The sequence below is a fragment of the Labeo rohita genome, chromosome 18 (genome assembly GCF_022985175.1).
Source record: "Labeo rohita strain BAU-BD-2019 chromosome 18, IGBB_LRoh.1.0, whole genome shotgun sequence".
NCBI lineage: Eukaryota > Metazoa > Chordata > Actinopteri > Cypriniformes > Cyprinidae > Labeo > Labeo rohita.
The window spans coordinates 13,328,803-13,340,973 of NC_066886.1; the positions used below are offsets into that span (position 1 = coordinate 13,328,803).

The 12,171-nt window shown below is 33.0% G+C and overlaps 2 protein-coding genes across 3 annotated transcripts; both read left to right on the plus strand.

Annotated features, from left to right (window-relative positions):
• Positions 1 to 1,241: 1,241 nt before the first annotated feature.
• fam169b (family with sequence similarity 169 member B) lies at positions 1,242 to 5,212 on the plus strand. Of its 2 annotated transcripts, none has more exons than XR_007829637.1 (9): positions 1,242 to 1,341; positions 1,624 to 1,748; positions 1,905 to 2,007; positions 2,093 to 2,178; positions 2,251 to 2,425; positions 3,638 to 3,820; positions 4,059 to 4,225; positions 4,372 to 4,439; positions 4,574 to 4,625. XR_007829637.1 is itself a non-coding variant. In XM_051134413.1 (9 exons), exons 1-9 carry the CDS (start codon positions 1,305 to 1,307, stop codon positions 4,682 to 4,684), a joined length of 1,017 nt encoding a protein of 338 aa, XP_050990370.1. In that variant the 5' UTR covers positions 1,242 to 1,304; the 3' UTR covers positions 4,685 to 5,212. The 2 variants fall into 2 exon arrangements, 1 of the variants encoding a protein (XP_050990370.1); XM_051134413.1 differs by having other exon boundaries at positions 4,059 to 4,187; positions 4,574 to 5,212.
• A 2,347-nt stretch (positions 5,213 to 7,559) lies between these two features.
• Positions 7,560 to 12,106, plus strand: arpin (actin related protein 2/3 complex inhibitor). The gene is made up of 6 exons (XM_051135487.1): positions 7,560 to 7,704; positions 8,080 to 8,155; positions 9,375 to 9,507; positions 9,705 to 9,911; positions 9,997 to 10,160; positions 10,375 to 12,106. The coding sequence occupies exons 1-6, from the start codon at positions 7,613 to 7,615 to the stop codon at positions 10,381 to 10,383; spliced, it is 681 nt and encodes a 226-aa protein (XP_050991444.1). The 5' UTR covers positions 7,560 to 7,612; the 3' UTR covers positions 10,384 to 12,106.
• The last annotated feature ends 65 nt before the right edge of the window (positions 12,107 to 12,171 follow it).

Here is a 12,171-nt window from a genome sequence, read left to right on the forward strand (position 1 = left end):
CTGGTCCTTTGCTGGTTGATGCTGGTCCTTGACAGCAACATGACCAGCATAAACCAGCAAAGGACCAGCATAAACCAGCTAAGACCAGCTTAAACCAGCATCAAAACATACCTACCCGCATATGCTGTTTTTTTCACCAGGGTCTACTGGTAATTGGTCGCCTTCTATTAGTGGCTTGTTAAAATCAATAAATCCTAATGGAATATGTCCCAAAACACACTACAGAAAACCATTTTTAATGGTTTTAATGGTTAAAAGTTGATGGTTTGTAATGGTATTTGTAGTGGAAACCACCCCTGGTGAAAAAACCAGCATATGCTGGTAGGTATGTTTTGATGCTGGTTTATGCTGGTCCTTAGCTGGTTTATGCTGGTCCTTTGCTGGTTCATGCTGGTCCTTGACCAGCAACATGACCAGCATAATCCAGCAAAGGACCATTTTAAACCAGCATCAAAACCTACCTAACCAGCATTCCAGCATCAAAACATACCGACCAGCATATGCTGTTTTTTTCACCAGGGTTTACTGGTAATTGGTCGCCTTCTATTAGTGGCTTGTTAAAATCAATAAATCCTAATGGAATATGTCCCAAAACACACTACAGAAAACCATTTTTAATGGTTTTAATGGTTAAAAGTTGATGGTTTGTAATGGTATTTGTAGTGGAAACCATCCCTGGTGAAAAAAACAGCATATGCTGGTAGGTATGTTTTGATGCTGGTTTAAACTGGTCCTTTGCTGGTTTATGCTGGTACTTAGCTGGTTTATGCTGGTACTTAGCTGGTTTATGCTGGTACTTAGCTGGTTTATGCTGGTCCTTTGCTGGTTTATGCTGGTACTTAGCTGGTTTATGCTGGTCCTTTGCTGGTTCATGCTGGTCCTTGACCAGCAACATGACCAGCATAAACCAGCAAAGGACCAGCTTAAACCAGCATCAAAACCTACCTAACCAGCATATGCTGTTTTTTTCACCGGGGATTAACATTTTCTGTGATGGTTCTATTGTTTTTTTTAATTTATTTGAATCCACGAAGACCTCAGGACTGGTAAAATATTTATGAATTACGTCACTTCTTCATACATGCTGTTGAACATTAGTCGACCTCCAGGGATGTAAATTAGAAAAGAATATCTCCGACTGAGCGATTGAGGTGTTGTGTTGCTGGATGTAATAATGAACACAGTAGTCGTCATTTACTCAGGACTGGTAAAATAATCATGAATTACTTCACTTCTTCATACTTTATCGTCACTAGATGGCGCACGTTTGTTGAGAAACATTCAAAGGTCGAACAACTATCAAAATGGAATCCAACTCTAAACTGGAGAATAGTTTTAAAGGTAAGGACCGACTTCCAAAGAGCATTCCCAAAAACTGATTATGTGAACATTCCCATAACTGATTATTTTAAAGAGTTTAAAAGGTTTGTTTTGTATGCAAACATGCTTCGCGCTAGTGTTTAGTATCCACGCCAGTCAGTCAAGTAGACTGTCAACATAAGCGCAGTTGTGTCACAATCAAAACAGTTCTACGACTAATTAAGTAATTTAGAATTTTTAAAAAGTGTTCCATAATCTCTTAAAAGTCCATGTTATTAACTGTGTCAAATGACGTCTTTCAAGTGAAACCCTATCCAGTGGATCTACCTGTGCGGCATTATGGCGAGTTGAGCACAGGATTTGACGAATACCTGTCCAGTGTCAAGTCAGACGGTGCCGTGCCTCTCACCCTTCCTCATGGAGAAAAAGTCAGAACAAACACGCTTGCATTCTATTGTCTCAAAAACTAGCAGCACACATAGCCAGCATCTATGATGACCAAAAATACTTTGTGGGTTGGCAGCTCACTTTTTTAATTAAATTCCTCATTTCAGTTCCTCAAACAGTGATATTTGTGATGACAGGTGGAAGTCACTTGTGAGAACATTGGCCGGCTTGCGTTTCTGAGAGATGGTGAATTATCACATTTCGTTCTTGCTCTCCACACACCCCAGGATGAAACCCAAGGTCCGGCACATTCTGCGTTTTTCATTTCACTGCTGTTTTGTGTCATTCAGTTTCCTTTTGGATAATACATAGCCTATTCTTTTAGTGGTTGCTCTGTACCTGCAAGGTAAATGGTGGCCTGTTGGTGATGTTTTGAAGACATCGAACAAATCAAGATGTGGACTTGTGTTAGTGAGTAGCACTTAGTCTTGCACACTTGCTGTTTTGACCAGAAATGTCATCATCTTAACATTGTCATTCCAGGTTGAGTCAGTGATGGAGAGAGTTGTGCTATTCCTGCTCAGTCAAGTTATATTTGGAATTCTGGAAAGGTCTCTTGAGGAAGACCTATATTTTTCGGCCTATTCCTTGTTTGAACATGGCAAAATCCTCTGGCAAAATGGAGAAGCAGTAGGGTTTTACACCGTCAGAAAGAAGGGTATTTTTTAATTTTATTTTTTTGTTCAGTCATGCTTAGAGATTTGTGGTGGGTGGTTTTCTTTACTACTACAGTTAAGGTCAAAAGTTTACATCCTCCTTTCAGAATCTGCAAAATGTTAATTATTTTACCAAATTAAGAGGGATCATACAAAATGCTAATGTAGTACTGACTTGAATAAGATATTTCACATAAAAGATGTTTATAGTCCACAAGAGAAAATAATAGGCTAGTTAAATTTATAAACATGACCCAGTTGAAACGTTTACATCCCCTTGATTCTTAATACTGTGTTCATACCTGAATGATCCATAGCTGTTCTTCAGAAAAATCATTTAGGTCCCACAAATTTGTTGGTTTTCCAGCATTTTTGTATATTTGAACCCTTTCCAACAATTTTCAGATCCATCTTTTCACATTGAATAAAACTGAGGGAGTCATATGCAAATATTACAGAAGGTTCAAACGCTCACTGATGCTTCAGAAGGAAACACAATGTATTAAGAGCCAGGGGGTGAAAATATTTGAACAGAATGGAGATGTGTACATTTTCTTATTTTGCCTAAATATAATATTTTTTTAATTTAGTACTGCCCTTCAGAGGCTACAGAAGATACTTACATGTTTCCCAGAAAACAAAATAAGTTCAATTCACCCTGATCTTCAAATTCAAAATATTTTTTCCTTCTGGAGCATCAGTGAGTGTTTGAACCTTCTGTAATAGTTGCATATGGGTTGCATATGGGATCTTAAAATCATACAGTCATTGTTGGAAAAGGTTTAAACACACAAACATGCTGGAAAACCAAAGAACGTGTGGGACCCGAAGGATTTTTTTTTTCTGAAGAACAGCAGGCAGTTTAACTGTTTAGGACAAACAAGGGACTCATGAACAACTATCACTAAACAAAAAACACAGCTGTGGATCATTCAGGTAACAACGAAGTGTTAAGAATCAAGGGGGTGTAAACTTTTGAACCGGGTCAGTTTTTTATAAATTCAACTATTATTTTCCTCTTGTGGACTATATGTAAACATCTTTTATGTGAAATGTCTTATTCAGGTCAGTACTAAATAAACAACAACATACATTTTGTATGATCCCTCTTATTTTGGTAAAATAATTGACATTTAGCAGATTCTGAAAGGGGGGTGTAAACTTTTGACCTCAGCTGTATAAAAAAAATGTTGTGTGTGTTTGTGTTTTCATAGGCAGCCTGTGTGATGGCTGCACTGGCCAGAGTTATCAGCTCCCTGTGCTGGACACAGTTTTTGTTCGCTCTCACTGGAGAAGGACTGGACTTGCTTTACAGATGCTGGAGGATTTCTGCTCGTCTCAACCTTCTGAATCAGTTCTGGGAATTAGCTTTCCTTTGTCCCCTGGCATGTATGGAGGTATGTGTAGAGTGACGTCCAAAGGTTTTGGGTTGGTACACATAAAGATATCACAATCATATTAACAATAAAACAATTGTTTTTTTATGGCGGTTGATTGATTAAATGTTGATCATGGCTGTTCGTCATTTTTAATAACTTCATGTAGATAGTAGATTGACTCTTTATCTGTGATTATTTATATAACAGAACCCTGGCAACCTAAATGTACACAACTTGTTTAAATAACTATTTACAGTTTGCAAGAAGTATCTCGAGATCCACAAAGAAGAAAGAGACCGTCTCTATGAGGTGGAAGCGCCGGGTGGATGGGCTCAAAGACGAAATGTGTGGTTAAATATCCAGCTGCGGGACTTTCCAAAACACTGTGAGAAGCTTTGTTGATGACATTGGTTGGGTTATAAAGTGAGTCGTTTGACTCATAACATGTTAAAAAAAAACTCTGCTGCTTAATACTTATTGGGTTTGTGTTTTATGGTGCTATTCAAAGACTTCATGGTTATTAATGCAATGCTCAGGTCAGTTTATCTCTGAGGTGGTGCTTTTTACAGGTGGAGTGTCAGAGCAGAGTCCACAATGCTCATTTAGTGACGAAAGAAGTGATGATTTAGAGGAAGAGGTATGGCATTATCTCAGGTTTACTTAAGCTTATCTAGAGACAGTTTACTGGCTGTTACCGTGTTTTTGGAGGCTAAAATACTTAAAACATAATGACAAAATGAGCCATATATTGTTTTTTACTAATTTCTACAGGGGAACCTGCAGCAAAGTGAATCATCAGTCAGTCTCAAAGACACATCGAGCTCAGGAAAGAAGCAACCGGCTGATCAGACTGACACAGGGATTAAAAAAAGCAGGATTTAACTTTCATTTATTTAATGTGTCAAGAAATAACTCAGAGAGATAAGCCATAACACAGAGTCTTATTATTCAAGATGGAACTCTGTATGGTCATGTGGTAAACACTTGCCTTTCACGTAAGTGGACTAACAGTTTTAGGCATTGTCATACCATAAACCTTACCATAACATTCTTTGCTGATTGCCAAATGATAATCAGGCTGTGATACCATCTGTATCTGGATAATAGAAATGAACAATTTTACTGTCTTGTTATGGCCATCTCACGGCCAATATTCTGTAACTTTGGCAACCTTTAACTGATTATATAATAAACATGCAGCTGGACTAGATCAATTCTCTCTCAAAAAATAAAGATATGTTTTATGGTTATATCTTTACTACAATAAAGTGTAACATTTTAGGCTGGTTATATTTTATTGTGTGTTTACTGTAACAATTTAGTTAGTGTTTATTATGATTTTTTTCTGTATTTATGTGTAATGTTTTATAATGTATACATTTTATCATGTAATAAAGAGCATGTTTGTTATTTTTGAGACAAGAAGGAATATGCCTGGATGAAAGATGTGCATATATATATATATATATATATATATATATATTATATATATATATTTATATATTTATATATATATTTATATATTTATATATATATATATATATTTATATATATATTTATATATTTATATATATTTTATATATTTATATATATTTTATATATATATATATATATTTATATATATATATATATTTATATATTTTATATATATATATATTTATATATTTTTATTTATATTTATATATATTTATTTATTTATATATATATATTTATTTATTTATATATATATATTATTTATATATATATATATATTTATATATTTATATATATTTATATATTTATATATATATATATATTTATATATTTATATATATATATATATATTTATATATATATATATATATTTATATATTTATATATATATATATTTATATATATTTATATATATTTGTTTATATATTTATATATATATATATATTTATATATATATTATATATATATATATTTTATATATATATATATTTATTATATATATATATTATATATATATTTATATATATTTATATATATTCATATTTATTTATACATATATATATATATATATATAGTAATATTTAAAATAGTTGAGTGTATTACATTTTCAGAATTCTTTGATGAATAGAAAGATCCAAATGTTTAGAATTTATCTGAAATAAAAAAGCTTTTGGTACATTATACACTATACCATTTAAAAGTTTGAAGTCTGTATACTTTGATTAAAAGTGATGATACAGACATTTATAATGTTACAAAAGATTTCTATTTTGGATAAATGCTGTTCTTCTAAACTTTCTAGTCATCAAAGAAACCTGAAAAAATTGTTAACATAACAATAAATGTTCTTTTTTTGAGCAGCAAATTGGAATATTAATAGTATAATAGTAATATTAATAGTAGTAATAGTATATGTGACCATGGACCACAAAACCAGTCATAAGGGTCAAGTTTTCAAAATTGAGATTTATACATCATCTGAAAGCTGAATAAATAAGCTTTGTATCGATGTATGGTTTGTTATGACAGGACAATATTTGGCCAAGATACAACTATTTGAAAATCTGGAATCTGAGGGTGCAAAAAAAATCAAAATATTGAGAAAATCACCTTTAAAGTTGTTCAGATGAAGTTCTTAACAACGCATATTACTAATCAAAAATTAAGTTTTTGATATATTTACAGTAGGAAATTTACAAAATATCTTCATGGAACATGATTTTTACTTAATTTCCTAATGATTTTTGGCATAAAATAAAAATCAGTAATTTTGACCCATACAATGTATTTTTGCGACTTAAGACTGGTTTTGTGGTCCAGGGTCACATATTAGAATGATTTCTGAAGGATCATGTGACTGAAGTAATGATGCTAAAAATTCAGCTTTGAAATCACAGGAATAAATTACATTTTAAAATATATTCAAATAGAAAACATTTTAAAAAGTAAAAATATTTCAAAGTTTCACTGTTTTGCTTTATTTGAATCAAATAAAGGCTTGGTGAGCAAAAGCGACTTCTTTAAAAACATTAAAAATCTTACATGTATTATATAATATAACCTTCATACACACACGCACACCCAAATACACAGTGTTGAGAAGGTTTCATTTGGAATTGTAATAGGTTATTTAAAATGTAATAGTGTAATAAATAGTTTAAAATAGTTTAAATATAAATTTTACATTTTTTCTACATTTTTCTAGACTGTTAATCATTTTCACACATTTAATCCAGGGTGGTTTAACCTTATATGACTGTAAGGACTGTTAGACTTCAAAAATCCCTCATCACTTAAATTAAGATTATTTAATTTTAAAGCACAGCCACCACAAAAATCAAACTTTAGCACCTCTTTTTACTTACTCTCTTTTTACCTCGTTCTGAGGTTAAATACAGATTTGAAAATATCACAAGATATAGTTTAATAGCTATGATAGTGTTGTTGAAATCAATTCTTTACATAGCTTTGACAGGAAACGCTGGCATAGCAATGCCTTGGAAAAAAGTTACGAAATAAAACAGTTAAATAAGCATGTAAACTCCTGAAACATTGGTGTCTCATATTTTAGAGCAGTCAATGCAATTCTGAAAGGAAACCAATCAAATCTGTATGTGTGTGAAAATTTTGTAATCGTTAACATTTTCATAAGAAACTAATTTAATTACATATTTTTTTCTCAGTCACTGTAACCGTGTGTGTGGGTAACAATAATTCAAAGTACGCTCACCAAGCTTCCCTGAATCATTAAATTGCGTTTCACACGGATAGAGATTTCGTGGTGACGTAAGCAGGAAGTAGGAAAGCTTTCGACGAAATCCAAATCATCGGCAGAAGATGAGTCGCATTTATGACAACACCGCGTTATTAAACAAACCTGTCCATAATGAAAAATTGTCCTCCACATGGGATCCATTAGTTCACCAGAGGTAATACTTTAAAGTGTATCAATTGTTTATGCACGACAGTCGACAGCGAATGCACAGCCTGGTTTACTTCTTCATAGTCTCCCTTACAAATATTCCACAGTCTCCAAATGCCATACTTACTGAACTTATAGCTAGAAACACAATGAATATGTGAACTGCCTAACACCATGAAGCGTTCAGAATATTTGGTCATATTTTTGTAGTTGACATCTGTGGTAAATAAGTTACAGTACGTTAGTTGTAGCCTAAGAACAATGACTAACTACTTGTATGGCTTTCTGTGTATGGCTTATAACTACCATGGTTCTTTTTTTGTAAATATCATTTCCTTCTTGACTCTAGCATTGTGTTTTATTTATAATATTCACTTTCCAGTGGTCATGGTGTCATTTTAGAGGGGGCGGTCGTCGATCTGTCACGCCATGTCATAACAGATGTGAACAACAGAAAGGTTAGAAAACTTAAAACTCTTCCAATTAAGAACCTAAAGTTGTTGTTTTTTTTACTGGAATCATGTCCATTCACTAATCTACACTACCATTCCAAAAACTGAGGTCAAAAGTTTGGAGTTACATTGTTAAAAACAACAACAACAACAACAACAGCATATTTAATATAACACTGTTATTTTGAAAAAATATATCTTTTATTAAGAAACTGAAGTTGTTACTGGAATCATGGCCATTTATTAATCTACACTACCATTCAAAAGTATGGGGTTACAAACAAACAATAAATAACTAAATTAATAAATAAAATATTTTAAATATGCTGTTCTTTTGAACTTTCTACTTTAAAAAGGATCCTGAAAAAACATGTACCACCGTTTTTACAAAGATATCAAGCAGCACAACTGTTTTCAACATTAATAATAATAATAATAATAATAATAATAATAATAATAAATATTTATTGAACAGCAAATCTGCATATTAGAATGATTTCTGAAGGGTCATGTAAGGATTATGTAATTATGTATTAAGTAATCGTGCTGGAAATTCTGCTTTGCATCACAGTAATAAATCACATTTTAAAATATAGTACAATATAAAGATATCGATAACAGCATAGAAAAAAAAACAACTTCTTATGAAACGTTGATAGTTTTTGTGACTAATATGTGACCAAAACCAGTTATGGGGTACATATTTTGAAACTGAGGTTTCTACAACATTTGAAAGCTGGATAAATAAAACAAAAGCTTTCAATAGATGTATGGTTGGTTTGGATATGATAATATTTGGCTGAGATACAACTATTTTAAAATCTGGAAGCTGAGGGTGCAAAAAAATCAAAATATTGAGAAAATCACATTTAAATAAATCATATTACTAATCAAAAATTAATTTCTGATCAATTTACAGTAGGAAATTTACAAAATATCTTTATGGAACATAATCTTTACTTAATATCCTAATGATTTTTGGCATAAAAGAAAAATTGATCATTTTAACCCATACAATGTATTTTTGGCTATTGCCTACAAATACTGTATACCCATGCTGCTTAAGATTGGTTTTGTGGTCCAGGGTCACATATATTCTTCACTAGTAATGTTTCACATGACACTTGGTTATTCAACAAATGTTTTATTGTTGATTTTTATATAAACCATAATAATACAAGTTTGGTATCCTTTATATTAAAGTCTTAATTTGTGTACATTTCAGGAACGCTATAATGTTTTGTACATCAAACCAAGCAGAATCCATCGCAGAAAATATGATTCAAAAGGAAATGAGATTGAACCGAACTTCAGTGATACCAGGAAGGTCAACACGGGATATCTGATGTCATCCTTCAGTGAGTAACCATAATGTGAATTTACTTAAATTGTAGAACTGTTTTTTGTGCTTTTTAATGCCAACCTGTCTTAACAGCTTTCAGTTGCACCACACAATAAAACTAAAATAAGCTCAATGTAAAATGCTGATTTACCCCAAAGTATTGAAGCACTATTTTATCCATGTTGTGTTGATTTATGTGTCTCAACTTTGCAGAAGTGGAAGCTAAGGGTGAAACAGATTGTCTAAATGAGCGCCAACTGAGTGATATTGTGAATAAGGACCAGCTGGTTAAAATAACAGCAAAACACTGTCCTAGTCAGGCCATTGCGTTTTGGATCTCAGAAGCAGAGCTTCTCAAAACAGAGCTTGAGCCAGGCCAAGAAGTCCGTCTTAAAACCAAAGGAGACGGGCCCTTTATTTGTAAGTACAATGCTGAAAATAGTATACTCTTCTGTGTAAATCAAGCTGGCTACATGTGCTGTTCCGTCTGTTTTTGTCTGTCTAGTTTCCTTCGCCAAACTGGACGGCGGTACAGTGACAAAGTGCAACTTTGCAGGAGATGAGAACGCTGGAGCATCGTGGACAGAGAAAATAATGGCTAACAAAGCAGGTCAGGAAAGCACAGGGAAGAGTGGCGGTCAGGGTGAAGGAGCAGACGATGAAGAATGGGTAAGATTCTCTGCTCAATTGTAGATGTTTTTTGTGTTTCGCATAAAGAATTTGTTTAGGAAATGGGTTTATAATAAACAGATGTGTAATTTTTTTACCATTTCCTATCATTCTATCATCAAGGGGTTTAAAGTGAACTGAAGTTAACGCAATGATCCAGTGTTTGTGCAAACCTGTAACATCTGTTTTATGTTGTGTGGGATCTTGTTTTCAGGATGACTGAATGACACCTTGAGCTTCATGGATTGCATCACAGTGCCTTATCTGTCCTCCAAATGTACATTTATGCCACAAAACAAGACCTTACAGTCAGTATTCACGTTATCACATGAAAATATCATAATAAACAGTAAAAGTGCCATTGTAAAATAAAGAGTTTTAAGTATTCTATGTGTGTAATAAAGACATGTCTTTAAAGAGATAGTACACCCAGAAATAAAAATTACCCCACCTCAAGCCATCATGGGTGTATATGACTTTTTTCTTTAAGACGAATATAATCTGAGTTATATTAAAAAACGTTCTGGCTTTTCCAAGCTTAATAATGGCAGTGAATGGGTGTTAATATTCAATAGTCCAACAGAAGTCCAATAAAGTGCATCCATCCATCATAAAGTAGCCCACATAACTCTTGGGGGCCTTGTAAAGCGAATCGATGCATTTTTGTAACAAAAATGTCCATATTTAAAACTTTATAAACCATAATCTCTTGCTTACACTACCTGTCGTATGTGCGTACATTAGAGAATGGCGTTCCAGCGGATGACGTAGGATGTAGGCGAACGCGGTGACAAATGTGTAAGCACAGAGGAGAAAGCAAAACAAAAACATCAATTACAAAATACAAAACAAGGATTTGTAAATAAATGTCGGATGATTTCTATATAAGCTAAGAGGAGACTGGTTTTCCTTTGCTGTAAACAAAACTTGGTTCTCGCAAGACTAGCATATTCTCACCATCACTTACACTACATCTATGTCATCCGACCATCATCTGTGAAGCTGGAGATTGTGGTTTATGTTATGTTTATGTTTTTTTTTGGCGCCAATAGCTTTGTGGCCGTTGCGCTATGAGCGTCCCAAGTTCGAATCCTACCCCTATCTCTCTCCCACTTCGCTTCCTGTCAGTTCTCATCTGTCCTATCATAATAAAGTGAAAAATGCCAGAAATAAACCTTTAAAAAATTCCTTTTTTTATTCACAAAATTGCTTCGGCTCGCTGGAGCTGTGTGGAGTACCTTTTTTTTGTTTTTTTTTTATAATGGGTGGACGCACTTTATTGGATTATTGGACTATTGAATATGACCACCTATTCACTGCCATTATAAAGCTTGGAAAAGCCAGCAGATTTTTAATATAGTTGAGGTTTTGTTTGTCTCAAAGAAGAAAGTCATGTACATCTAGGATGGCTTGAGGGTGAGTGAATCATGAGGTAATTTTAATTTGTGGGTGAACCATCCCTTTAAGATGAACATGTACATTTAAATATCTGTTATACACAATAAATATCCAATATACAGTTGAAGTCAAAAGTTTACATACACCTTTCAGAATCTGCAAAATGTTTATTATTAATTAATTATGATTTTGATCCATCTTTTCACACTGAGGACAACTGAGGGAGTCATATGCAACTATTACGGAAGGTTCAGATGCTTACCGATGCTCTAGAAGGAAAAACTGCATTAATTGCAAGTGAAAACTTTTTTTTATTTGAAGAACAGGGTAAATATATGGACTATATGTAAACATTTGTTGTGTGAAATATCTTACTCAGGTCAGTATTATAATAATAAAAAATGTAATATGTAAACTTTTGACCTCAACTGTTCAATCTTATGTATTGTGCATCCCTAATCATAACATCACAGATCTACTGGAAAATAAATGCACCATTGTGTAAAAAGATTGCACTTTATTTAAAGATTTACACATTTGACTACAATAAAAATATCAAGTCGCATAAAAACACACATCACATTATATTAAATCAAAATTGTGGCTGTGGTTT

Excerpts from the sequence above, each read along its gene's own strand:
- fam169b (XM_051134413.1), top strand. The coding sequence starts at position 1,305 with ATGGAATCCAACTCTAAACTGGAGAATAGTTTTAAAG. Across the intron at positions 1,342-1,623 it reads ACTGGAGAATAGTTTTAAAG|TGAAACCCTATCCAGTGGAT; the intron begins GTAAGGACCGAC and ends ACGTCTTTCAAG. Across the intron at positions 2,008-2,092 it reads ACCCCAGGATGAAACCCAAG|TGGTTGCTCTGTACCTGCAA; the intron begins GTCCGGCACATT and ends CTATTCTTTTAG.
- arpin (XM_051135487.1), top strand. The coding sequence starts at position 7,613 with ATGAGTCGCATTTATGACAACACCGCGTTATTAAACAAACCTGTCCAT. Across the intron at positions 8,156-9,374 it reads CAGATGTGAACAACAGAAAG|GAACGCTATAATGTTTTGTA; the intron begins GTTAGAAAACTT and ends TGTACATTTCAG. Across the intron at positions 9,508-9,704 it reads ATATCTGATGTCATCCTTCA|AAGTGGAAGCTAAGGGTGAA; the intron begins GTGAGTAACCAT and ends TCAACTTTGCAG.